The sequence below is a fragment of the Leptidea sinapis genome, chromosome 22 (assembly GCF_905404315.1).
Source record: "Leptidea sinapis chromosome 22, ilLepSina1.1, whole genome shotgun sequence".
Taxonomy (NCBI): domain Eukaryota; kingdom Metazoa; phylum Arthropoda; class Insecta; order Lepidoptera; family Pieridae; genus Leptidea; species Leptidea sinapis.
In genome coordinates, this window is record NC_066286.1 from 1,266,971 (window position 1) to 1,293,024 (window position 26,054).

Here is a 26,054-nt window from a genome sequence, read left to right on the forward strand (position 1 = left end):
AATAGGAGGACAAACGAGCGTACGGGTCACCTGGTGTTAAGTGATCACCGCCGCCCACATTATCTTGCAACACCAGAGGAATCACAAGAGCGTTGTCGGCCTTTAAGGAAGGTGTACGCGCTTACAAGGAAGCTCATTCCACAGCTTTGTAGTACGTGGAAGAAAGCTCCTTGAAAACCGCACTGTGGAGGACCGCAACACATCCAGATGGTTGGGATGATATCCTAACTTGTGACGTGTCGTGCGAAGGTGGAATTCAGCGGCAGGAATCAGGTTAAACAGCTCTTCGGAACACTCCCCGTGGTAAATGCGGTAGAAGACACACAATGAAGCGACGTCTCTACGCAACGCCAAGTGATCTAGCCGTTCACAGAGCACTGGGTCCCCGACAATTAGAGCTGCTCTGCGTTGCACGCGGTCAAATGGATCGAGCTGATACTGGGGTGCGCCAGACCAGAGATGACAGCAATACTCCATGTGTGGCCGGACCTGCGCTTTGTAGAGCGCTAGAATTTGGGCCGGCTTGAAGTATTGCCGTGCTCTATTGATGACGCCCAGCTTCTTCGAAGCCAATTTGGCTTTGCCCTCCAGATGGCCACGGAATTGGCAATCGCTCGAGATTTCGAGTCCCAGTATTCCGATACTAGGCGAGGCTTTAAGGGAAGTGTTGTCGAAGAGCGGTGATACGGCAAATGGGGATTTTACTTATAGTTAGGTACTAAATCTTTAAGTTTTCTTTCAAACTAACACACACACACACTCACCAATACATACAATCACACACTCGTTCACATACATACATACATACACACACCCACACACACACACACAGCACATTAAGTTTAGATTACAAATAAATCAATTTTTAGTATGTTATTATTGTTGATAGATTTGTTTCCCTTAGTTAATTAACTTGTTTATTATTACACGTTATTATTATGTTTTTGCTATTGAAGAGCGAGGCTTCCTACTACAGGCAACTCTTTGCTTAAAAGGAGACCCCAACACTGATTGTAGTTTGTTGTAATAAATAAATATTTGTATTTTGTATATTTATTATTTTAGTGTGTGGTGGATTGTTACAAATATTTTTTTATATTTAAATACAATTGCGTCAGTATATTATTATTAAGTACTTACGATACCATATTTCTTCCTACAGACTTCGGTCTAGATGTGCTATCAGGTCTGGTGGCGCAGTGCAGCTTCCCATGGCTCATGTCGAACGTGATCGACAACGAGACGGGCAGACCGCTGGGGGATGGCAAGATAACCCACGCGCTTATCTGCAACGGGCACAAGATCGGACTCATTGGATTAGTTGAACAGGTACACGCAATAAACATGACCTGCTCTTTGTCTGTAGCTTCTCCAGAGGAAATTAATGGTTCTTTATGGGTTTGAGCAGAAAAAATGCAATAGATACTCCAAATAACAATAGATCAGAAGAATTAGTAAAAATATATTATTCGTACTTTGACTAAAGATAATTTTTAACCGCCTTCAAAAATGGAGGAGGTTCTCATTTCGTCGGTATTTTTTTTTACCTCAGAACTTTATAATATATAAGATAAATCTATTTTTATTTTAAAGCTGGAGTATCCCGTGTGATCCCATTGCAATTTGGTCGAGATCTGACAGTGGCATCCTTGAGAAAACCATAAGAGTCTTAAAATTTCTATAGTATGTGCACGAAAAATGGACGAAAATCTCAATATATCACGCCAACCAATTTCGATGTTTCTTTTTTTATTGGAAATTATATACTTCAAAGGTTCATTGAGAGTGAAGTTAGATTCTGATTATGGGATCCATGACAAAGTAACAGAACTCTTCAATTCTTAAGAACAAATAAACGATACTCAGCCAAATCTTTTTATGCTCTCCGGATATTTGAATCACCTACCGTAACGTCGTTATGGTCAAGTAATTGTCGTAGTCGAATATGATGTTCAATGGTACTCCTTAACGACTTATAGTAAGGGTGCGTACTATGGCAGTATTTCTAACTGTCTGTAATTAAATAGCAATGCTCTTACGTTCATTGCTGCAACCGACTTCAAGAAAAACCATTCGAAAACATAATATATAATGTTTAACTAAACACTAAATGTAAGTGACTAAAGAGTAAAAAAATAATTGCGTTGCGTGTTTATATTATACAATCTAATTCTAGATACGATTATTGTTATTTATGGAGTTGGTGTTGGTTCATTTTATTTATCATTACGAACTCAACTCGTGTAAGCAATCCGGACAAATCTTCGTGATTTTTTGTTTGCTGTTATATTAATGTAAATTTGTAACGTTATAAATAAATATATAGACATATATTATGAACATTGTCAAATTTCCTAGGATAATATAATGTTTTCAGGAATGGTTGGAGACCCTGGCGACCATAAACCCAGAGGAAGTGACGTTTATTGACTTCCAACAGGCTGGGGCGAAGCTGGCTTCACAGTTGAAACAAGAGGTACCTATGTCTAACTATTGGAACAAGTGGTCCTGATTTGAATGACAATTCATTTCGTTGTAATGATATTTCTTATACAAATTAAAGTTGTAACCAAACTTTATGAACGATGCGGGACTCGAACCCGCGACCTCTCGGGTTTCGTCGAGCGCTCTTACTAACTGAGCCAACCGTTCCAGTACGCATGGATCGTAAATTTTGGTATATCTTGATAAACACTCAGTTTGTGATATTTCTCCATTAATTTCTTATAATTAAATTAAACTTAAAAAACATCACGTTCTAGTATAACTTGCCACAAGTAAATCCATTTAAATCTGTGTGATTGACAGACAGTTCAATATAATGAATGAAGGATGAGCGCTCTTACCAACTGAGCCAACCGTCCGAGTGGCGCATCAATCGTAAATTTTGGTATGTCTTGTTCAACTCTCAGGTTGTGGCTCCATCTGTTGTTGAACACCAAGATTTAACAGACGATGCGTCACTCGAACGGTTGGCGCAGTTCGTAAGAGTGCTCGGACGAAACCCGAGAGGCGCGGGTTCGAGTTAGTTTGTATATTTAATCCCAGTTTAGTGAATACTTATGAAATGTTTATGAATACGACCTGTATAGCCAAGTGGTTAGCGACCCTACCTACTAAGCTAGAGGCCCCGGGTTCGAATCCCGGTAGGTGCAAGCATTTATATGATGAATATGGATGTTTGTTTCCGAGTCATGGATGTTTAAATGTATTTATGTATCTTTTTATGTATGTTTAAGTAAGTATATTGTATTAAATATATCATTGTCTTGTAACCCATAACACAGGCTGTATATGCTTAACTTGGGGCAAGATAGTTTGTGTAAAAATTGTGTCAATATTATATTATATTATATTATACTAATTTGTAGTTTGCGTGTTTGTATTGCAGGGTTGTGAGTACGTCATAGCGCTCACACACATGCGAACACCGAACGACGTGAAGTTGGCTGAAAGTACCAACGATATCGATCTGATTCTGGGAGGGCATGATCACGTGTACGAGATTCTTGAGGTACTTCTTTACTATACTACTTCACTGCATTTATAATTCATTAATTGCCCATCGTTAATTACCAGTGGGACGCTCCTTTGCACAGGAAGCCGTCTAGATTATGGCTATATGATTATTATTATACCACAACGGCGCCTATTTCAGCCGTGAAGCAGTAATGTCTAAACATTGTTGTGACGAGCGCAATTGTAGTGCCGCTCTGAATTTTTTGGTTTTTTCATGAGCGGCACTACAACTGCGCTCGTCACCTTGAGACATAAGATGTTAAGTCTTATTTGCCCAGTAATTTCACTAGCTACAGCGCCCATCAGACCGAAACACAGTAATGCTTACACATTACTGCTTTACGGCAGAAATAGGCGCCGTTGTGGTACCCATAACCTAGCCGGCATCCTGTGCAAAGGAGCGTCCCACTGCGCAATCTCGATCATTACTGACGCTTCCACAAGTGGAATTCTTGATTACACCATTTTCTTGTAACTGATTCTAGTAGGCTTCATAAGATACATAATAGCTTTAAGGGTAGATGTATACACTTCTACAATAAAGTCCCAGCCACTGTTCAGGCATTATCTATAAATAAATTTAAATGTTTTATAAAAAAAATGGCTTTGTCGTAAATCCTATTAATCCACTGCTGAATATCTAAATGATCGGACAGCCTGGGACTAGATTGTGATTATTTTATAGCGATAGAATTGACATTGAAATGACTGTACAATATTGTATATTTTTATTGAAAAGAGCGCAAAAAAAGAATGCTGGGAGAGTTTCTTGCGCCGCTTCTTCTCTCTCAGAGCGCCATTTGTTTCCGAAGCGGTAGTAGTATCTAGTAGTATAAGAAATGACATCAAAAAGAATTCTAAAGGAATCAATTTTGAGAAAATAAATGCCTTTTATGCCTTTTGGGTCATTGATATTGTAAGACAGTGGAGTACATTAAGGCCCATTCAAATTCAAAGGCATTTGATCCAAGGGGATTTGCTCTTTTCAAAAACACTTTTTTTTTATTTATTTATAAATATACAGTTTCTTCTTAAAATAATACAAAGTCCTGTAAAACTGTTTACACAGTTTGTCTAAAGGATCGAGCGAGTCTCATAAAATAAATCTAAAAGCCTATTTTACAAATGTTACTGCAACAATAAATATTGATTTAATAGTTTTTTAAATTTATTTTTGTTTGGTTCACGTCGGATGTCGTCTGGCAAACTATTAAGCAGATATGGTGTATTCATTTCTTTAAAGTTCTATCGCCAAAGTAATTGTTTACTCTAGGTACTTCAAGTTTGCCTGATGTCATCGAACGGGTGCCATGATTATTGATTTTGAAACCAAGAAGTATACATTTTTTTTATTTGGACAGAAAATAATCTTTGGGTCTACCAGAGTCCTATATTAACCAAAAATAAATATTAATGCACAGGTTAACAACAAGTATATTGTCAAGAGTGGCACCGACTTCCGGCAGTTCAGCAAGATCAATATTAACTTCTCTGGAGAGAGCCCTCGCGTTGACATATCTGATGTTAAGATTAACAGTAGCATTGCAGAAGACCTTGTACTAAAAGGAAAGGTGGAGAAGTATTCAGGTGGGTTTAATTTGAGAGTTTCCTGCTTTTTTTTGGAAGTAAAAACATTAAAGTTATATAAATTTCAAGGAACCTTCTTCCACGTACAATAAAGCTGTAGAATGAGCTTCCTTATATTTCCGGGACGATACGACCTTCCTTAAAGGTCGGCAACGGTTCTGTGATTCCTCTGGTGCTGCAAGAGAATGTGGGCGTCGGTGATCACTTAACACCATGTGATCTTTTCGAGCGTTTCACCTCCTTTCCCATTCCAAAATTAAAACTTAAAAACATTTATTGCTATTCTAAATTTTAAAGTGAATATTCTTTAACGGAGCACTTTCCTTGGGAAGGGTATAAAATGTTATACTCGCGTCAGGACACGTGACCTGATCGAAAATTCGTAAGACAGCCATTGAAACTATAGATGATAGTTGACCTTTCTGAGAGATAAACTTTATAATGTAAAATAATTGTAATAGTTCTGAAGAGGCCTTTTTTTTTACTATAAATTGTCATTTTAATAAAACAAAGATAAATAAAGCAATTCATCCGAAATTATTCCTTAACCATTCCAAAATATTCAAAAATGCACAACGTTAATGTTCAAGTTTTCACTACTGCGGACAACCCTGTTTTTTTTTTATAATTTGAATTTAAATTAAAAGCGCTTATTGCTGTCTAAATTTACATGATTTAAAAAATTAATACACTCCTGTGCCATTATATGTAGTTCAACCGAAAGACGCCCACTGCTGGACAAAGGCGTCCCCGAAAGATCTCCACGACAATCGGTCCTGGGCTGCCCTCATCCAGCCTAACCCGGCGATCTTTACCAGATCAAGATGAACCGCAATGTGGCCTACCAACACTGCGTCTTCCAGTACGAGATCGCAATCGACGACTTTAAAGGGTCTTCTATCCCATAATTATGGTATTAACTTCAATACAACATGGTTACCCTAATAAAAATTCTCTGGTGTTGCAAGATAATGTAGGCGGTAGTGTTATATAAATTAAATTTAACCTTAAATAACAAATGTTTAGATTTGAAAGAGTGACATCTCAAGTCAATTTATTGATATGCAATTATTGGGGTTGAGCAGGTTATCAACTGTAAAGTAGATCGTGTAGATGGAGCCACAACCTTAGAGTTGAACAAGACATGCCAAGTCACTCGAACGATTGGCTCGGTATTTAAGAGCGCTCGAACGGAACCCAAGAGGTTGTGGCTTCGAGTCCCGCTCCCAGCCCCCAATTGTTCATAAATTTTGGTTAAACATTTAATTTTATATAATTAATACGAGGTGAGGGACATCACTTTAAAAAAATACAAATAATTTTGAACATACTTTGGTCAAAGAAGAACGGTGATTTCAGCGATGATTGAGGGTAAAATGGACGAAGTTCTGGGCAAATTCTGCGTGCCGCTGGAAGGGCGGTTCTCGTGTATCCGCAAGCAGGAATGTAACCTCGGCAACTGGGTGTGCGACGTTCTACTGGCAGCCACCGGCGCTGATCTGCTACTCCTCAACTCAGGCACCTTCAGATCTGACCAGGTTGGTTCTTATCTTTCTTAACTAAACACTAACTTTACTTTCTTCTTCTTCTTCTTCATCATTGGAAGACGTCCACTGCAGGAGAAAGGCCTCCACCAAAGATTTCCACGACGATCGGTCGTGCGCTGCCCTCATTCAACGTATTCCCTTGATTCGAGCTATGTGCCCTGCCCACTGCCACTTCAGTTTCGCAATCATTTGAACTATGTCGGTAACTTTGATTCTCCTACGGATCTCCTCATTTCTGATTCATTTTCGCAGGGAAACTCCGAGCATAGCCATCTCCATTGCCCTCTGAGCGACCATGAGCTTTCTCATAAGGTTCATAGTTAGCGACCACGTCTGAGTGCCGTAAGTCATCACTGGCAAAACACTGTAGTTGAAAACCTTCGTCTAACTTTTCGTCTTTTCAGAACTTTTCTTTATACCGACCAAATCTGATTTGCAAGCTCTTGGTGCCTAAATTCCATACAATGAATTTTTTATTTTATCTAATACAAAATGAGATACTTACGGCTTAACAAAGTAAACTTCGTTTAAACTTATACCGCAAAATAAACCAAGAAAATGTTCTCAACTTTGTTTGATCTCAGACAACACTGTCAATACAATGGTTCAAAAGTTTTCAAACGTCACGCAGCTTTGCAAATATACGCGGGAAACGTTATACGTCCGAATAAAGTAATCATAAACAAGATGTCTATTTGTAAACATTTTGCATATTCTTGGTTTATTCTCTAGTGTCTCATTATATTTAGTAGATTAATTATAACTTTTGTAACGAGAGGATGTAATAGTATTTACGGTTTTCTTTCAGGTCCACCCGGCAGGTGACTTCACTCTTCGCGACCTGTCAACAATAATACCCATGAGGGATCCTCTGGTAGTTGTCGAGGCGAGCGGTGACGTCATTCTACAGGTGTTGGAAAACTCGGTCAGCAAATATCCAAGTCTCGAAGGAAGGTTCCCTCAGGTAAAAATTACAATAACTACACTACCAGTGGAAGGCTGCTTTGCACAGGATGCCAGCTAAATTATGGGTATCACAACGGCGCCTTTTTCTGCCTTGAATCTTCTGTTAAATATTGAAAAGTCTGCCTCAGACTTGAGAAGAGGGGGCGCATGAAACTCAAAAAAATATGGTAACAATGTAATATCGTACAATAAAACTTATTATTTAATAGCCTGAGGGTTGGCCGCTCCATTCCCAATCTGTTGTAACATTAAGAATGTAATGTATGTTGTAGTAACCTTTACCACACGAACGTTTTTTAACAAAAATGGAAAAGTAGTAGATGTTATATGTCTATCCGAAACATTCGTGAATGCAGAAAACAGATCTAATATTAAGTTGAATGGATATACAATGGTATCTGCTTTTTGTAGACTTAAGCAAAAGCGTGGTGGGGTCTGCATTCTAGTCAGAGACTATATTGAGGCTGTAAAATTTGATGTCATGGATGAGCTATGTGTAGAATATTCTTTCGAATGTTGTGGTTTAAGAATACCAAAGCACAAATTAATTGTAATATGTCTATACAGGACGCCGAATTCGAACGTTGCTGAATTTTTGAATAAGCTTGATTTACTTTTACACAAATTAAGATATTGGGAGACCAGTAATATTGTGATTGTTGGTGATTTTAATATCAACACTCTAAAAAATACTAAAACGAATCTGGAGTTTACAAATTTATTGCGAAATTATAATTTTTTTAAACATATTAATGAACCTACTCGGCAAAAATCCTGTATTGACCTCTTTGTTAGTAATATAGAAAATGCCACAGGGGAGATTCGTCAGTTAGGCCTATCGGATCATGACACAGCACAATTCTTAGTAGTACCGACAAAAATAAATAATTCAACACCGTCGTATAAGTTAATTTTCAAAAGAGATTTATGTAATCAAAACATAAACAAATTTAAGGACTGTATAAAAAGTCTTTAACTGGATAGACGTGTATGATGCCCAGAAATTGGACGAATCTTTTGATGAATTTTACAATACATTAATCATATTTTATAAATTATGTTTTCCTCTTCTTAAGTATAAAATTAATGTTTCAAATTCAAAAATAAAATGGTTGTCCAGAGGTATAAAAAAATCATGTGCAACAAAAAGAAAATTAAGGTATCAATATTATAAGAATAAAATACCTGCCAACAAAAACAAATTTAATAATTATTCAAAGATTCTCAACAAGTGTATAGACCTAGCTCAGAGAAGTAGTAACAACAAATATATACTTTACTCGAAAAATAAATGCAAAGCGTCGTGGAATGTGATTAAAAATAAAACTAACTCTAATGTAGGAAGTATCGATGAAATTAAATATGAAAATAAAATTATAAATAATCCAACTCAGATTGCTACTATTTTTAATAATTATTTTATAAATACAGTCACACAAAGTCAAAGTCAAAATGTAAAAAATAAAAAACCTACATATAAATTAAAACATAACAATTCAAATATTTTCTTAATGCCAACTGATGAAATGGAGATAATAACCGTTATTAAGTCACTTAATAATTCAAATTCCACGGGCTGCGATGAAATAGCAACAAAGGTAATAAAGGAATGTGCAAAGGAACTAGCTCCAGTCCTAGCCTACTTAATAAATCTATCTTTTGAAGAAGGTACTTTCCCATCAAATTTAAAAAAGGCAAAAGTAACACCTTTACTCAAAGCGGGTGATAAAAAGGATATTAACAACTATCGACCAATCACACTCATTCCTGTTATCTCAAAAATTTTTGAAAAGATACTGCACAAGCGATTAACATCTTTTTTAACTAAACATAATATCATTTTGAAGGAACAAAATGGTTTCCAAAAAGGAAAATCAACAACTTTAGCGTGTTTTTCGCTAATAAAAGAAATATCGGAATGCATGGATACAAAAATTCCAGTAACATCAGTATTTTTTGATATGAGCAAAGCTTTTGACAATGTTTGTCATGAAAAACTATTAGATAAATGCGCTCAATATGGTATTCGAGGTCTAGCAAATGACTGGCTTAAAAGTTATCTTTCAAACCGTACTCAATACGTTGAAATTGCTAAATTAAATAATAAACAAGAAGTAATACCTTATCGATCAGAACTTAGACTTAAAACAAAAGGTGTACCACAAGGAAGTATATTGGGTCCACTTCTATTCATAATCTACATAAACGACTTACCTAGCATTACTACTAATAACTGTACTCTTTTTGCTGATGACATCTCTATTGTAATTAAATGTAACAATGAATTGACATATGATATAGAAATTAATAAAACAATAAAGGACACAATTGAGTGGCTTACTGAAAATAACCTGACTGTAAATATAAAAAAAACAATGTATATGCAGTATTATAATAAGAATGGGAAAGGAAAAGATATTAATGTTAATTATCATAATGAGAATATTAAAGAAGCACAACTTGTCAATTTTCTTGGTATTTCTTTAGACAGCAACTTGTCCTTCAAGTCACATGTTGACAAAATTAGCAAAAAAATTAACCAACATGTATTTGTCCTCAAACGCGTATCAAAAACAATAGGTGAAAAAACAGCGCTAATGGCATATCATGCATTCGTGGTTTCAGCTTTAAGATATGGATTGGTCATATGGGGCAACTCGGTGAGCATAGGGCATTTATTTATTGGACAGAAGAAGTGTATCAGGGCGGTTTGTGGAGCCGGCCCCCTAGATTCTTGTCGACCGCTATTTAAAAAATTGAAAATTCTATCGCTGCCATGCCTATACATTTATGAAATAAGCCTATTTGTTCAAAAACATATGTTTGATTTCTATACAAAAAAAAGCCAGAAGGTTTTAAATACAAGGAATCCAAATAAACTCATAATGCCCTTCTGTAGAACTGCATCTTTTAGTAGAAATTGTTTCAGCATGTCTGTGAAAATATATAATAAATTGCCCAATGAATTGAAAGATTTACCGTTCAAAGTTTTTAAAAGAAGACTGCATCAGTGGTTAACAAATAAGTGCTTCTATAGTTTAAATGAATTTTTCAATACAAAATGAATTAGTCTATTTGATAATAATATATGTAAATTAATTCTTTTGAATAACGTCATACATTTGTTTTGAATATTTTCTGGGGTCTTGTTATAAAAGCATATACATCGCTCCACAAAAGACTTACTAACTCGACTTTGCCGAGTAGTTGTGTTAACATTATGGTAGTTTCTACCAAATTCACAAACAACGATGTATGCTTTACAAATAATTTGAACAGGTGGCGGGTGTATCGTTCGCGTTCGACCCGTGTCAGCCCCCCGGGTCGCGGGTCGCCGGGCAAGTTGTGAAGATCGGTGACGAGTACCTCCAGAGGGAACAGAAGTACCGGCTGGCGATCAAACAGTACTTGCACGCGGGGAATGATGGATTCACCATGCTACCGGATTGTCCTGTGCTGGTTGGTACTCTAATGTTTAACAAAATTTTCTTATTTTTTGAAGTGAAAACTCTTTAAGTGCGTTGAGCACTTTTTTGGTAAACAAAAATCAAATATAGACATTATTCACTATATACAAATAATGACTTCCGACTGAAATGGAATCGACATATAGCTCAAGGAAAGCGTTCGGTGAAGATGACGGGAGTTCCATGATTTTTGTTCACCCAAAAAGTGCTCAACGCATTGAAAGAGTTTTCACTTCCCTATATACGCGTCCCTCTGCGCAGATTGGTCGACACACGTGACAGACTTTTTCAAGATCTTGACATTTTCTTTACAACAAAAACAAAATTTAAAAAGTAAGTGTATGACATCTTGAGTGAACAGGATTAATATTTTTTTTATGTTAAATCTCATGAACTCTTTTATTTTGATGTATTTTAACAATTATATACGACTAAAATAATATATGACATAGTTAAGATGACCATAAAAACATTATACTTATTAATTTTGTAAATAGTTTAGTTTTAAGATGTCTAGTTTTATATTTATTTCTTCGTACATATTACTTTAATTATTGTTAAACTTTTTTCATTCATTATGTTTAAGATACTCGTAACTCTATAAAATCAACCTGTTGGTAAAGGTGTGGGTTCTCACTAGAAATTAATTTAATACTGTACTTTGAAATTGTAAAATTTATTGTGTGAACTGTTTGTTATACCAAAGAAATAAAATAAAAATACACACATTATACATAATATAGCTCATGGAAAGCTTTCAATGACATTCCATGATTTTTGTTCACTCAAAAAGTACACACCTCTGTATAGCCGCTGTAATGGCGACACTCACAATTCTCGAACAAGTGTGTCTCCCTAAGACAAAGATGTCAATTCTCATTTTCCCAGTATTTCACTAGCTACGGCTAACTTCAGACCGATACGTGCAAGCATTATTGGCACGCTACTGCTTCACGGAAGAAAAAGGCGCCGTTGTGGTCCCCATAATCTAGCAGACATCCTGTGCAAAGGAGCCTTCATTTGAATAAAGAGAGAGAAACCAAGAAGACGACGAGCGTGTAAGCTGGTCTGATTGTAGAAGGTATACCTGACCTTCCCCAGCACATTTTCCCCGATATATTCGTGCACTTTGTACAACGTCAGTGGCGCAACCCCCAGTTTGTTAATCGTCTGCCGCGTACCAATGTGTTTTCGGTTTTCCAATTCAAAGTGTCTGCTCGTTTTTACGCTTTTTTCATAAAAAAAACTCTTAATTCCGATTAAAAATTGAACAGGTAAGCGATGACATGTGCCCCGAGATCGGCATGGCCATACAGAACCACTTCTCTGCGATTAGAATGCGTACGGGACGAAGTAAGCACTCGAAACATCGGCAGTCTCTTGTTACGCTCAGCAGGCGGTGAGTAGCAGCTGAACGAGATAAATTATTATGTAAATAAACTTTCAGGGGCTAAAAAATAAGTGTAAATGCGTAGAATTCACCTTCACATTCAAGTCCACCTTTGCACGAAACGCCACAAGTTAGGATATCATCCTCCACAGTGCGGTTTCCAAGGAGCTTTCTTCCACGTACTACAAAGCTTTGGAATGAGCTTCCTTGTGCGGTGTTTCCGGGACGTTACGACATGGGTACCTGTAAAAAAAGCGATATCGACCTGGAATCAGCGCAAGGAAATTCATTGCAAAAAGTTCCACATTCATGAATGAATGTTCCTTTAAAACCGGACTGTAAGGGCTATAATATTTTCCCGATGTAATACAGCCCTAAAACGACTTACATCTGGTGAAGTTGATGTTTTGAAATAAATTTCAGGCACAGCTTAGTGAAGATGTTGGAGAATAGCTCGCTAGATGGACCGCCGCCGCTTCGTCGCGCGTCTTCTGCCGCAGTCGACGCCGCGCCAGCCCACCGCAGGTAAATATAACCACAGAGACAGTAAACAATATCATGAATGACTTTGATGAAGATGAGAGCGTTGAGAAGTATGATAGGAGTTAAACTGAGTGACAGGGTAAGAAATAGTGAGATAAGGAAACGTTGTGGTCTGAAAGAAGATGAGACGGTTTGGCCATGTCGAGAGAATGAATGAAGAACGATTGACGAAGAAAGTGTATAAGGCCAGTGTGAATGAAAGTGTTGGAAGGTAGTTAGCTAGGCGGACGTTTCAAGATCAAATCAGGGACGTATTGACAAATGGCCAGGTCAAGAGTACCCAAAAACCAAAGAGCATGTATGAAAGGAATAATGAAAGTGGACGAAGCGAAACAAGTATGTAAGGATCGTAGCAAGTGGAACGAACTGTTCTCTGCCTACCCCTACGGACTTTTATCACGAATGACTTTTATCTACACCCATGCTTTAAATCCTCTATTAAAGATTCTAAAACAGTTAGCTTATTGCCAACATTAAAACACCCAATGTTCTTATAATCAATACATCATCCAAACGAGAGTTGTATTGAAATTCAATACAACATTATATCATCCGTTTTTATTACAACACTCGTTTGGATGATGCCATGGTTACTAGGACAGACTTTTTTAATGTTAGCAGTAAGCTGTTTCTGACTCTTTAACAGAGGATTCATATTATGGGTGTAGATTAGGTCTTGTATGCAATTGTTGATAATTAGGTATTAAAACACTCATGTGATACTATTATCATAAAGGCATTAAAAGGCATTTATTTTCTCAAAATTGATTCCTTTAGAATTCTTTTTGATGTCATTATTAAACCCTTATTCGTGTATATATATTAATAAACCCATATTCGTGTTTTAATACCCCTTATTACACAACAGTTGCATAAATAACTAAAATTATACATAATCGTTAAGTGTTACCAGGTGTTTATACCGTAACTATTACAGATATATATACCTTATCTAATCAGTACAATGCCATCAAAATTTTTTTTAATCAAATGTGAAGTATTCAAAATTATGACATTAAACACTCCCATACATTTAGTATGAGATTAGCAGAAAGGTCATTGTATCGCATAACAAGGACTTCACTTCGAATACAAAATTTTGTACTTACTAAGAAATAACTATTATTCAAGTAAATGATAGTTGTATTACTTTGTTAGATTAATAAACAGTTTCTTTTTATATCAGTACTAATCTAAAATAACCTTTTACAGTAACAAATTCCTTTCAATAATCAATCTAATTGTATCACATTACTGTAGATCATAAAATAGTATTTGCATCAGAGATTTATGATTCAATGTATGAATGCCAATCACAAGTTTCATTAAGACCTACCACACTAATAACTCTCTAACACAGGGTCGTTTTGTCGTTAATAGTTATAAAATAATTTATTATATTAATGTTCAATATTTATTAAAAGGTTAACTCGTCGTGCTTCGCTGGACGATTTAGAACAAAATGCGTGCGAACTTGCGCCCAAGATTGAGAATAGGATTATTATACTCAATAAGCCAGAGGTAAGTGTTCACTTTCATATGTCAAGAAGTGACAAAGTGAGTCAAACGAAATGACAAACACTGGCACTACACACAAAAACGCATAGTCGCTCAGGATCTTAGTCAATTTATACGTCTAGATTGTTGACGTACATTAACGCAGTGGAAGGCTCCTTTGCACAGGAAGCCGGCTAGATTATGGGTACCACAACGGCGCCTATTTCTGCCGTGAAGCAGTAATGTGTAAGCTTTACCGTGTTTCGGTCTGAAGGGCGGCGTAGCTTGTGTAATTACTGGGCAAATGAGTTTTTACATCTTATGTCTCAAGGTGACGAGCGCAATTGTAGTGACGCTCAGAATTTTTGGGTTTTTCAAGAATTCAGGATTCTTGAAAAACCCAAAAATTGCATGCGGCACTGCATTGTAATGGGTAGGGCGTATCAATTACCATCAGCTGAACGTCCTGCTCGTCCCTCCTTTACTTTCATAAAAAAAACAACTACACTCAATCGTCTATTAAAATATCATCAAAAAAATACAGGATGTACTCCGGCAGTGCCAGCACAAGTGAAAACTTGAACATTAACGTTGTGAATTTTTGAATATTTTGGCATGATTAGGGGATAATTTCGCACGAATTGTTTTATTTATCAGAATAAAATTACTAGCATTTTTGTGATTAAATAAATACACAAAAATGACAATTCATATTAAGTACATAAAATATTTACCACTTCAGAACTGTTTATTTTAATTAATTTACCTACTTTTAAAAGTTTATTTGTCAGAAAAAACAATTTTCGATCAGGCCACGTGTCCTGAAGCGATTTTAACATTTTATACCCATACCAAGAATAGTGCTCAACTTCGTTATAGAAGTTTTCACTTTAGAAAATTTCCGAGAGGCGTTGTATATGCATAAATATAACGTTAAACATTCATTCAAATTAACACCTTATTTCGTGGCAGTAATATTCAAAGTCTATTTATTTTATACGCTCATTAGAAGCTCGCATGCGAACACGGGGCAATAAAATTTAGTTTTAACAATTGAAATGTAATTATTTATCAAAATGGTTAAAAACGTCAAGTTAGTTACTCAATTTTCTTAATTCAAAATGGGCATAATATGACATCCCATCCTTTTTAAGTTTGGATTTACTGTTATTTGGACAGTTTTTCACTGAACACTTTGTCATTGCGTGGCGTTGTATTCAAAGCGCGGTCGAAACACAACTGAACGAAAACTCTGCCTAATAGACACGTAAGCAGAGTTTTGCTTCAGACATGCTTGGTCTAGATAGACTGTGAATACGTCAAAAAAAATTGCGGCGGACTGTTAATCTCCATTTTCAGCAACACTGGCATTTTAAAAATTAAGTGACTGGTGTAACACGTACCTGTTATGGACACTAAATTAATAAACCTGGCCTGTTGTCATGCTTTGCCTTACAGCAAGAGGCTCTATTTAGATGTATAAATTATCTAAGTTCAAGATTATTGTAGGTATCGGTTTCCTCACAATACGTTTTTTTTTCTTTTGAAATGTTATAGCAAGTTTTTATGACAACCCTTACATATATTTAATAAAAACACGTTTAAAGGATTATAATGCGTGTAATTGTAACGGTTTTACATTAGATATTTGCGTAAAAGTTACATTTTTATTAATTTAGTTAACCCGACGTTTCAAGACTTTTCTAGTCCCCCTGAAAAAAACGCTACAATTCCAGGCGTTTTAATCCTTTAAAAAAGTTTTATTTAAATGTGTAACACTCGCGTTAATAAAAAAAAATACTAACCCTTACATATTTAGCCAGTAGACGTCGTAGATATAAAAATATAGGCAGAACATAGCCGGTTATTATATCCTACTCGGCTAAGTTGAGTTACTTAGTCCCTTTCAGGTTGTTGGACGATGTATATGCTTTTACAACTTGATCGTAGAAAATGTACAAAACAAATGTGTTACGATAGGTTACTATACAACTTTTCTTAGGGATACCACAGATTGGAAATGGAGCGACCGCCCTCATACTATTAAATAATAATTTTTATTGTACAATATTACATTGTAACAATATTTTATTTAGAAATAAGGAAGCCCGCTGAGCTTCTTGCGTCCGTTCTTCTTAGGTCTGAGGCATACTTGAGGAATGAGCTTCCTTGTGCGGTGTTTCCGGGACGATACGACATGAGTACCTTCAACAAAAGCGCGTACAACTTCCTTAAAGGCCGGCAACGCTCCTGTGATTCTTCTGGTGTTGCAACAGAATGTGGGCGGCGGTGATCACTTAACATCACGTGACCCGTACGCTCGTTTCTCCTCCTTTTCCATAAAAAAAAATACTTTATCGAATGGGGTGTAGTTTTGCCGTTCAATAAGTGATTTTAAATCTTATTTCGAATAAAAATAATTGAATTTGTTTAACACATACGATTTTAATTCATATCAACTTTTTATTTTTCAGAAACTACAAGAGTTATTAGCGGAGCGTGCCAGATGGGAGTCAGACTCGATAATTAAGGAGGTTGATGAAAATTCACCATAAAAAATGTATGAAGGTTCTAGAATAGTATATATAAAAAGCAATTTATAGCGCACTTATTACGCACGGTGAATGATAACTATACATATTATACAGAATATTTTAATCGAAATAGAAATCTGTTGTAACATAAAAATGGCCGACCCATTTTAGTAACACTAACCCCCTTATTCATAATGGTCCGCTAACTTTAAACAGCCGCTAAGGAGTGTTTTTTCTCATTCTGACTTAGGTCAATAGAAGAAGACAGAGTGAGAATTAGCAATGCTTTAAGTTAGCAGACTATTATGAATAAGGGGGTTAGTCTTAAGACTTGCTTAAAATTGTTTATAATAACAGGTTCGATACACAAATTAAATTTGAAAATAAAATTTATGAACGATGCGGTATTCGAACCCACGGCCTCTCGCGTTCCGTTCAAAGAAATTGTTTCTTTCAAAACAATGAAAGAGCGACATCTCAAGTCAATTTGCTAATATTGGGGTTGACCAGGTTATCAACTTTAAAGTAGATCCTGTAGATGGAGCCTGTAGAGGATGAGAGTTAAACAGGACATATCAAGATTTATGTACCCCACGTCACTCGAACGGTTGGCTCAGTTGGAAGAGCGCTCGCACGGAACGCGAGACGCTTCGGATTCGAGTCCCGCATCGTTCATAAATTTTGTATTCAAATTTAATTTGTTTAATTAATCCCAGAAATGCGGGTTATCACTTTGAAAAATAACATTTTGCTTAGAATAAGTTAGATCAAAATATCCCGTTACGTTATAATATTATACACAATATTTTAATTGATTTAAAAAGTAGATAGGTGTAACTTAAATCGGTAGCCTCATCTAACACTATAATTTAAATAAAAGCTTCGATCAAATATATATATGTATATATTTTAAGCTAAGCTAATTGCAAAAGTTCAGTGCCCTCTGTTAGTACGTGCACGCAAACTAATGCATCTAATAAATGAAACTTTTACTCTTACAGTATTTAGCAGAGATGATATAGGAACGTTGAGACACTAAGGATATTTTAAAACGAAAAAAATTGAATAAGTGTGATATAAGAATATGTGAAAAATAACATTAAAAATAAATATAAATTGACTATTTAGTAAACATAGCAAAATATTTTTTTTTTAAATAAAACAACAATAACAAACTATAATAGTAAATTGCTTAGATTTGAACTTATAATAGGCCCCAATCGCCTAGTCTAGTTGTATAATGTACGTCGACAACTCACGCAAAAATCATTATAAAATATTTTGGTCCTTCGATCGCTGGATCATATCATCAGAATCAATGTGATTTTTGTTAGTAATATGAAAACTAACAGGTTTCATATCATTTGAGGGTTTATCAATAATTGCAATATCGAAAATATTATTAGTTTATACAAATTCCTTTTTAAAGGATTAAATTTATTCGAATGGTAATATAGTATCCTGACCTTGTTGATCGCGAAATTAACGAAATGTCGTGATAAATGTGTAAATTTTCTTAATTATTTATGTAAGTTTTACGCGAATTAATTCTTGATATCGTATTGGATTTTCAATATCTGTCATATTATGTGTATACCCGCGGTAATTACAAAATGTTTTCGTTGTTTGTTCTATTTAAAGAGATCGCTTTTTGGAAGGTATCGACATTGAACGAGGTCAAAAAAACACGTACGACTGAAGAGAAATTACTTCAAATACATTTTAAAATTGCGCTTTATAGCGACAAATTATAAACCATTAAGCCCTTTTTAAATAATAGTAATTATATATATATTAGTTCTTTGAATTACAAATTAAAGGTTGAAATTACAAAATAAAACGGATTAAAACGAGTTATGAACGCACCTCCATTCATGTTTAATTTGACAGGAGCACAGAGTACATTTTTTTTAATTCGTTCTTGCGAACAGGCTATAGACTTACTGCCTTGTGTTTAGTATTTTAATTTTCGTTATTTATTTTGAGTATTTTGTTTTTCAAAAAAGTCCAAAACAGTATTCTCATCTCATCTTTCATCAATCAAATTTTCCTTTTCTGTATGTTTTATGTAAGTTTTCACTATTTTTTAATGTTATTAACAGCGAGATTCACTGTCCGCTGAGAAAGCAGCAACTTTTTTTGAATCTCTCACTTTGACACATAAGCTATCCAGTTTAGGTTGAAATATTACCTCATGGTACGAATGAATGAGCGAAAACAGTTTGCGATTCAATTACCGACTTGATTTGATGTCAACCTAAATTGGATAGCTCTAATGACGTCGTGGTATGAAATCGCAAAGCAGATCATTTTAGGTCGTCAATTGAATCGCATTTACAGTTCATGGTAGGCCTGCTGATTTATGGGTTTTTTTTTATTACTTATTGAAATTATTATTGTCAATTTCAACTAGCTTTGTGATATTTTCTCTTCACACACACATACTCACGCGTTGTTCCCGTCGGGGTAGGCAGAGACAATAGAATGCCATTTTTGCTTCAATCCTTACAAACCTCACGCGCTTCCTCTACATTCATTACTCTTTTCATACATGCTCGCGGGTTGCGGGTATTCGGACCTCTCCTTTTCTCACAACGTCCCCAATTTTCTCTTCAGTGCGGTTTTAAAGAACTTTATTTCACCTACAACCAAACTGTATAATGTACATCCTCAGGCGGTTTCCTTTGAGCTGTTGTTGGGATTCCAACATACTCGTCCTCGATCCCGAAAATTTGAACATTCTACCACTGTTTATTGACAAAGAAATCGTCTTTATATTTTGAGCCATAAGGTCGAGTATTGTTTACCACTCGTATCTTATGTACGGTTTACGCTTTATTTTGATTTACATTTGTATGACCCAGAGTTTTGTAGATGGAGTTTTTTTTTATGATATAAGGGACGAGACGAGCAGGACGTTCAGCTGACGGTAATTGATACGACCTGTCCATTACAATGCAGTGCCGCTCAGGATTCTTAATAAAACTCAAAAATTCTGAGCGGCACTACAATTACGCTCGTCACCTTGAGACATTAGATGTTAAATCTCATTTGCCCAGTAATTTCACTAGCTACGGCGCCCTTCAGTCCGAAACACAGTAATGCTTACACATTACTGCTTCCCTAACACACACACACACACTTCACATAATCTAGCCAGCATCATGTGCAAAGTAGCCTCCCACTAGTAGATAAACTGGTAGATTCATTCTTAGCTTGAAATAACCAGGCTATATAATTCGATTCAGAGTTTTGTGACTCACAGATATTTAACTAGTCATTACCTTATACTTAAGTTCTAATTTTCACGAACAACATTAATCTTATGAAGAAACTATCAACGAAATCTGTATCAATTATTTAATTGAGTGTCTATTTACAATATATTTAGATCGATTTTCTATATTATATTTATTATGCTTAACTATTTATTAAAGTGCTTTAGACTAAAGATATTAATAAAAAGATTTTTTCTTTATAATTATACTGGAATGGAAAAAATTATAAACTACTCGGCCATTTTTTTTAATTATTTCACTAATTACAAAGCTATACATTAGATAGTAAAAGTTTACTCTAAGGTTCTTAATGGTATTCATGTGAAAACTTGCATTAAGAGCGTAGGTTGTGAACGCGCCCCTATTAAGGAGTTTATATTCTGATGTCTGATGTGTTCAATGTTTCGTGGTTTGGAATTTAATTAAGTTATATTAAATTCTAAAAAATATTGTGTTTTAGTATATACACAAGCACGTTTAAATCTTATATTTATCTTTTAATTAAAATAATTTAAGTCAACGTCCCTTTACATGAAATGAAGCCACAACCTGAGAGTTGAACAGAGCAAACAGAATTTTATAACGAGGCGGTACTCGAACGGTTGGCTCAGTTGGTTAGAGCACCGGCACGGAACGCCGGGGGTCGTGGGTTCAAGTCCCGCATCGTTCATAAAATATTGTTTTTCAAATTTTATTTGTACATGAAATCTTAGTAAATTTTACGCTGATTTAATAAATTTACTTCCAATTCGTAGTTGTAGTGTTTATACTAATTATTACTGTTATTTCAGTATATTATTATGACAATGACACTTCCATTTTTATGCTCATGTGCAAAATACTAATTATAAGTGTACTTAGATTAAAGATTGTTCTCCGGTGCGATCCAATGTGCGGCAAGTAATACTACGCCTAAGTGGGCGTACTCGAGCCAGTCTCGAACAATGTGTGACGTTGGCGTGCCACATGTTCTGTTAAACTTTGCTAATAATTGAAACTAAAATGGCGGGTTGACTAATAAAACTCTGTAAAAATAATACTACAAGAAATAAAATGAAACTTCGTAAAACATATCAACAGTAAGTATTTTGTATTTTTATTAATTTCAATGTAAGATAACACGAAGCGTATATTATAAAATATGAAAGATGCCAAGCACACTACTAGCATCTAATAGTTGCCGTAGAAATAAAGCTAGTTCTTAAGTAGTGCGGTATCTAGTTGGAGCGCAGCGGAGACCAATCCTTAATCTAAGTAAGTGTAATCAATACGACTATTTAATTGCGTAATTAATTAATTTTAGCATAAGAGTTAAATATATCTCAGCGGTATTTTACATTATTATCAATTGTTATAATATTGATATTGCGTAATAGTACAAGATTTGAATGCGTTTTTGTAACTTTATCTGTTATTTAATGAGTACGCAATACTTTTATTTACTTATTTACCTAAATAAGTAAATAAAAGTATTGCGTAAATAAATAATAAATTAAAATACCTATTTTAATTTATTATTTATTTAGATTATAAATTATACTTATCATATCACTGCTATAGAAAACATATTGGCAACAATAAAAATATGACTGTTTTTTTTTATAAAAATTGTGTAATTTTTTTTTAAATATTTAGTTCACTTTGAAATTAACGGTTTACCCGATCCAAATGATTTATAATTAATGTCAGAAAGAGTCATGTTAAGAACTTGAAAAGTTTGGGTTTTCGTATTATCTGCACTCTTTTCATAACCATGTTTGTACAGATATTATTTCAGCATTAATTTTAAAGTTAAAGGCGTTTTAATAAATTAGGTAAAAATTTAATACTTACTCCCTTCACAGGCATAGAAGTTATAACCATAACTCTCTTAATAATCTATAAAAAATTATATTTTAATTAAAAAAACATATGTACGTAAATATAGCGAAGTCGGATCTTGGGCTATTAGAACACGTACGACATCATTTCTAACAAATTAAAATACTTAGTTAAATAATAATTCAATCGATATTTCTTTCAAAGTCACATACTTATCATGGAATTCATGATTATAGATATATTTTTTTTCCCACCTCGGTGAAAATTTCGCTTTTCGTCCCTGGTACGGGGGAGAAAAGTGGCCGATTATCTCCCGGCAAGATGACTTTTGTCCCTCGTAACAGGGACTAAAAGCGAGCTTTTTCATCCAGGTGTGAAAAAAATCGTATACGCACCAAGTGAGATAAGTACGACATTATATAATATATATATTCCGCGATTGACAATGACCTTCTTTTCTCCCTAGGTGCGTAATATACTATTTAGAATCCAACAAGCTTCATTTTGAAGTGAAATTTTTTCAACTGTTTAGGTTCCCTGCACTTTCTCAACTCAAAATGTCAACACATTTATTATTTTATTTTATACGGTTGACAGGAAATGTTTGCAATCGAATGTAAAAAAATATTAAGAGTTCATTTAAGTAGAAATTACAATAGGGATAGGAAGAAGTTAGAAGTTTGTATCTACCTCAGTTACAGTATTATCGGTGCATAATCTTATATAGCGGTTATATAATCTTCATCGCTTATACATACATTAATTATTTAATAATACAATCATTTACTCCTGGCAGAAAATATGCGAAAATATTTTCTTAAAATCTATTCGGAAAGCCTTAACGGCTTACGGTATTGACATAACGCGGTCTTTTCTCAAGTCCGATGAGATAAGGCCCGGTGTCCACCAAAGCGGAGAGGAGAGATGTTTTTTGATAACCAATCAGATTTCGTTATTTCTATATCTCCTCTCTGCTTAGCTTGGGTGGAAATAGACCAAGGAGAGAGAGAGAAGAGGAGATGTCTCATTTGTCTATAGAATTTTGTGCCGCGTCGCGCGATCAAGTGGCGCGGCGGAGCGGAGATGCGTGTAGGCGGGCTTAATAACACATTAAACTAATTTAGAGCTCTCACAGGCCACATTTTCGCTACACACAGCTCACATCTATGGTGGAAATAGCCTGACAACTTCGCGGCTTATCTCCTCTCCGTTTTGGTGGATACCGAACCTAAGTATAAAAAAGGCCTACTAAAAATGTCGCGTTTTTTTACCTATTATTCGTTCTGACGTGGTTGCCGACAGATTTTAGATAAATATGATTTTCTATATACAAGAGCTGACAGCTGATTGAAATGAATTATTTCGATCACAAAAAAACGAAAATCTTTGGTTGATGAAACAAAAAAGATTGACTAACAATATTCGAAGTTAAAATTATGTTTTGTTCAATTATTACTGTAGGTATTTTAATAAAAGCCTACAATAAAATAATCGTCACCTATTAAATGAATACTAGGGCAAGTGGAAATAATGGTATACGGCAATTACGCAAATGATTACTTTTGGACGGTATTGTGATTGATTTGAATGGCATTACAAAATTACTAAGATGTTTTATACCGCTGAAAATACATTTACACTTTTGAAAACAAAACATTTATTATTATCAAATTGTTTACATTAATGTATTATGAAATATATTCATTGTATCACTAAAATAATAATATTGAAGTAGGCTGTATGGCTATATGTAATCATTTGGTGCGTGAAAAAAAAAAATTGTGTGGTAAATACATGTTTGGTTCTTCATCGTAAGTGTGTTGAAAAAGTCCGTATGAAACTTGCTTACTCTACAGATACTCGGCTGATTTATTGCCCACAGCCGCGTGTATAAGGCCTGGCATCGACCAAAGCGGAGAGGAGAGGAGATGTATTTTAATAACCAATCAGATTTCGTTATTACCACATCTCCTCTCCGCTTAGCTTCGGTGGAAATGGATCAAGCGGAGAAGAGAGATGTCTCATTTTTCTATAGAATTTTGTGCCGCGTCAAGCGATCAATAGAACGGAGATATATTATTATTATCCTTAGCCTTATCCAGAATCTGTTTTCGATAGTTTAAATATTGAAGAATTCATTGTTTATTTAACCTCTAATTCCTTTTCCTCAAGCAGGTTAAAATATAATCTTTGTAGCGACTTAATGTCTTCCTGTCGTAGACATCACTTGACTAATTTAAGCCTGACAGCTTTGCGGCTTATCTCCTCTCCTTTCCGCTTTGGTGGACACCGGCCCTAATGAGCAAGTTAGCTTGTATCATAATATACTATTACGCTCTCGATAGTCTCCGCCCACTTATACAATACAGCAGTGCCTTTCGTTCATAGCTTTAGACTACAATCTTATGCTTATAGGCCTTATGCCATTGTAATAGGGTTGTATATTGCCTAGCCTGTGCAAATTTTTATAGTCAATGTTGTCGAGTCTAGTATATTACTTTATCTTCTACGTAAGGAGTGTTTCAAATGTATATAACAAGTCTGTAAATATCCGTAACGTTGCAAGCGTACGTAGCATTGAATAAAGTCAAATTCAACATGTATATTTCTATTACCTTGTTAATTTAGATTTCCATGGTCTATGCAAAGAGAATATACAAATATTTTGAAAGCGTGTGGTTTCAAATCAAATTAAAATCACTATTCATGTAGGTCATAGAAATGATACTTATGAATGTCAAAAAAAATTTTTTTCTTATTGAATCTACTGCTACTTCGTAAAGGGTTGAGCTAATGAGAAGAAGTAGCAAGAAAGTCATTGCCACTCTTTTAAATCAAGAAACCTTTTCTTATTACAATAGTTATTAATTAGAATTAAAACTCAACTGCCAGAATATACAGAATTATATATTACAATAATTATATTATTTAGTTATGATAATAGGGTATATGCATGTAACTTATATTTAGTGGAAAAATTATTTTTTCTAATCTTTATTATTTATTATTTTATTTTAAAGTTTTCTTAAAATTTTCTTTTTTTTTATTAAATTTGTGCTGAATTATTAATATTAAATATACAAAAGCGCAATAAATACGCGCGAAATATAAAACATCGAAACGCAATGCTATTGGTTGAAGCGCAGTGTGACGTCAGAATCTATCCCAAAAAATTTTATCTATATCTTTATATATATATATATTTCTTGTGTGCGTGTGTATGTCACTGAACTCCTCCTAGACGGCTGGACCGATTATGATGAAACTTTCTGTGTGGCTTCAGGTGGATTCGAGGATGGTTTAGATTCACAATTGAACTACCTCCTAAACGGCTGGACCGATTTTGATGATTTTTTTTGTGTGTTCCAGTGAATTTGTGATTGGTGTGTGTCTTTAGGTGGATTCGAGAATGGTTTAGATTCACAATTAAACTACATCCTAAACGGCTCCATTTGTGTTTGTCTACAGCCCTATAATATGTTATATCTCTTACCACATACAAAGAACGACGTTGCACAAAAGCCTTCTCTCTCACACGCCTCCTTACACGTCATAGTCTTTCTCTTTCATGCTTTTGTTTCGCCGTCGTTCGCTATATACGGTCTTATACTCGACCCGAATATATCACGAAATTTGTTACTGCTTTATATGTAGCTGGTGTTAACATAATCAATATTATAGCTTATTAGCTAAATCTATTTTAGAATTAATGTTTGTTCAACTGTTATCGTGTGTTATATAGCTTTATATGGTTTTCTATCTTTAACATGTTATACCATGATCATATGTTATGTCTTTAATTCAATTTCAAATGTTTTTATTCAAAATTGGATTTGCGGGAACCCTTATAGATTCGTCATGTCCGTCTGTCTGTCCGTGTATGTCACAGCCACTTTTTTCCAAAA

General features: G+C 34.9%; 1 protein-coding gene across 2 annotated transcripts in view; it reads left to right on the plus strand.

Annotated features, from left to right (window-relative positions):
• Positions 1 to 26,054, plus strand: part of LOC126970982 (snake venom 5'-nucleotidase) — a 44,333-nt gene extending 18,279 nt beyond the window's left edge. For both annotated transcript variants that reach the window (XM_050817146.1, XM_050817147.1), the window contains 11 exons: positions 1,163 to 1,329; positions 2,378 to 2,476; positions 3,392 to 3,514; positions 4,941 to 5,106; positions 6,466 to 6,644; positions 7,462 to 7,617; positions 10,899 to 11,078; positions 12,361 to 12,485; positions 12,900 to 13,001; positions 14,444 to 14,540; positions 16,991 to 26,054. In XM_050817146.1, the coding sequence (XP_050673103.1) occupies positions 1,163 to 1,329; positions 2,378 to 2,476; positions 3,392 to 3,514; positions 4,941 to 5,106; positions 6,466 to 6,644; positions 7,462 to 7,617; positions 10,899 to 11,078; positions 12,361 to 12,485; positions 12,900 to 13,001; positions 14,444 to 14,540; positions 16,991 to 17,071 (1,475 nt within the window). In that variant the 3' untranslated portion in view covers positions 17,072 to 26,054. The remainder of the gene's footprint in view (positions 1 to 1,162; positions 1,330 to 2,377; positions 2,477 to 3,391; positions 3,515 to 4,940; positions 5,107 to 6,465; positions 6,645 to 7,461; positions 7,618 to 10,898; positions 11,079 to 12,360; positions 12,486 to 12,899; positions 13,002 to 14,443; positions 14,541 to 16,990) is intronic.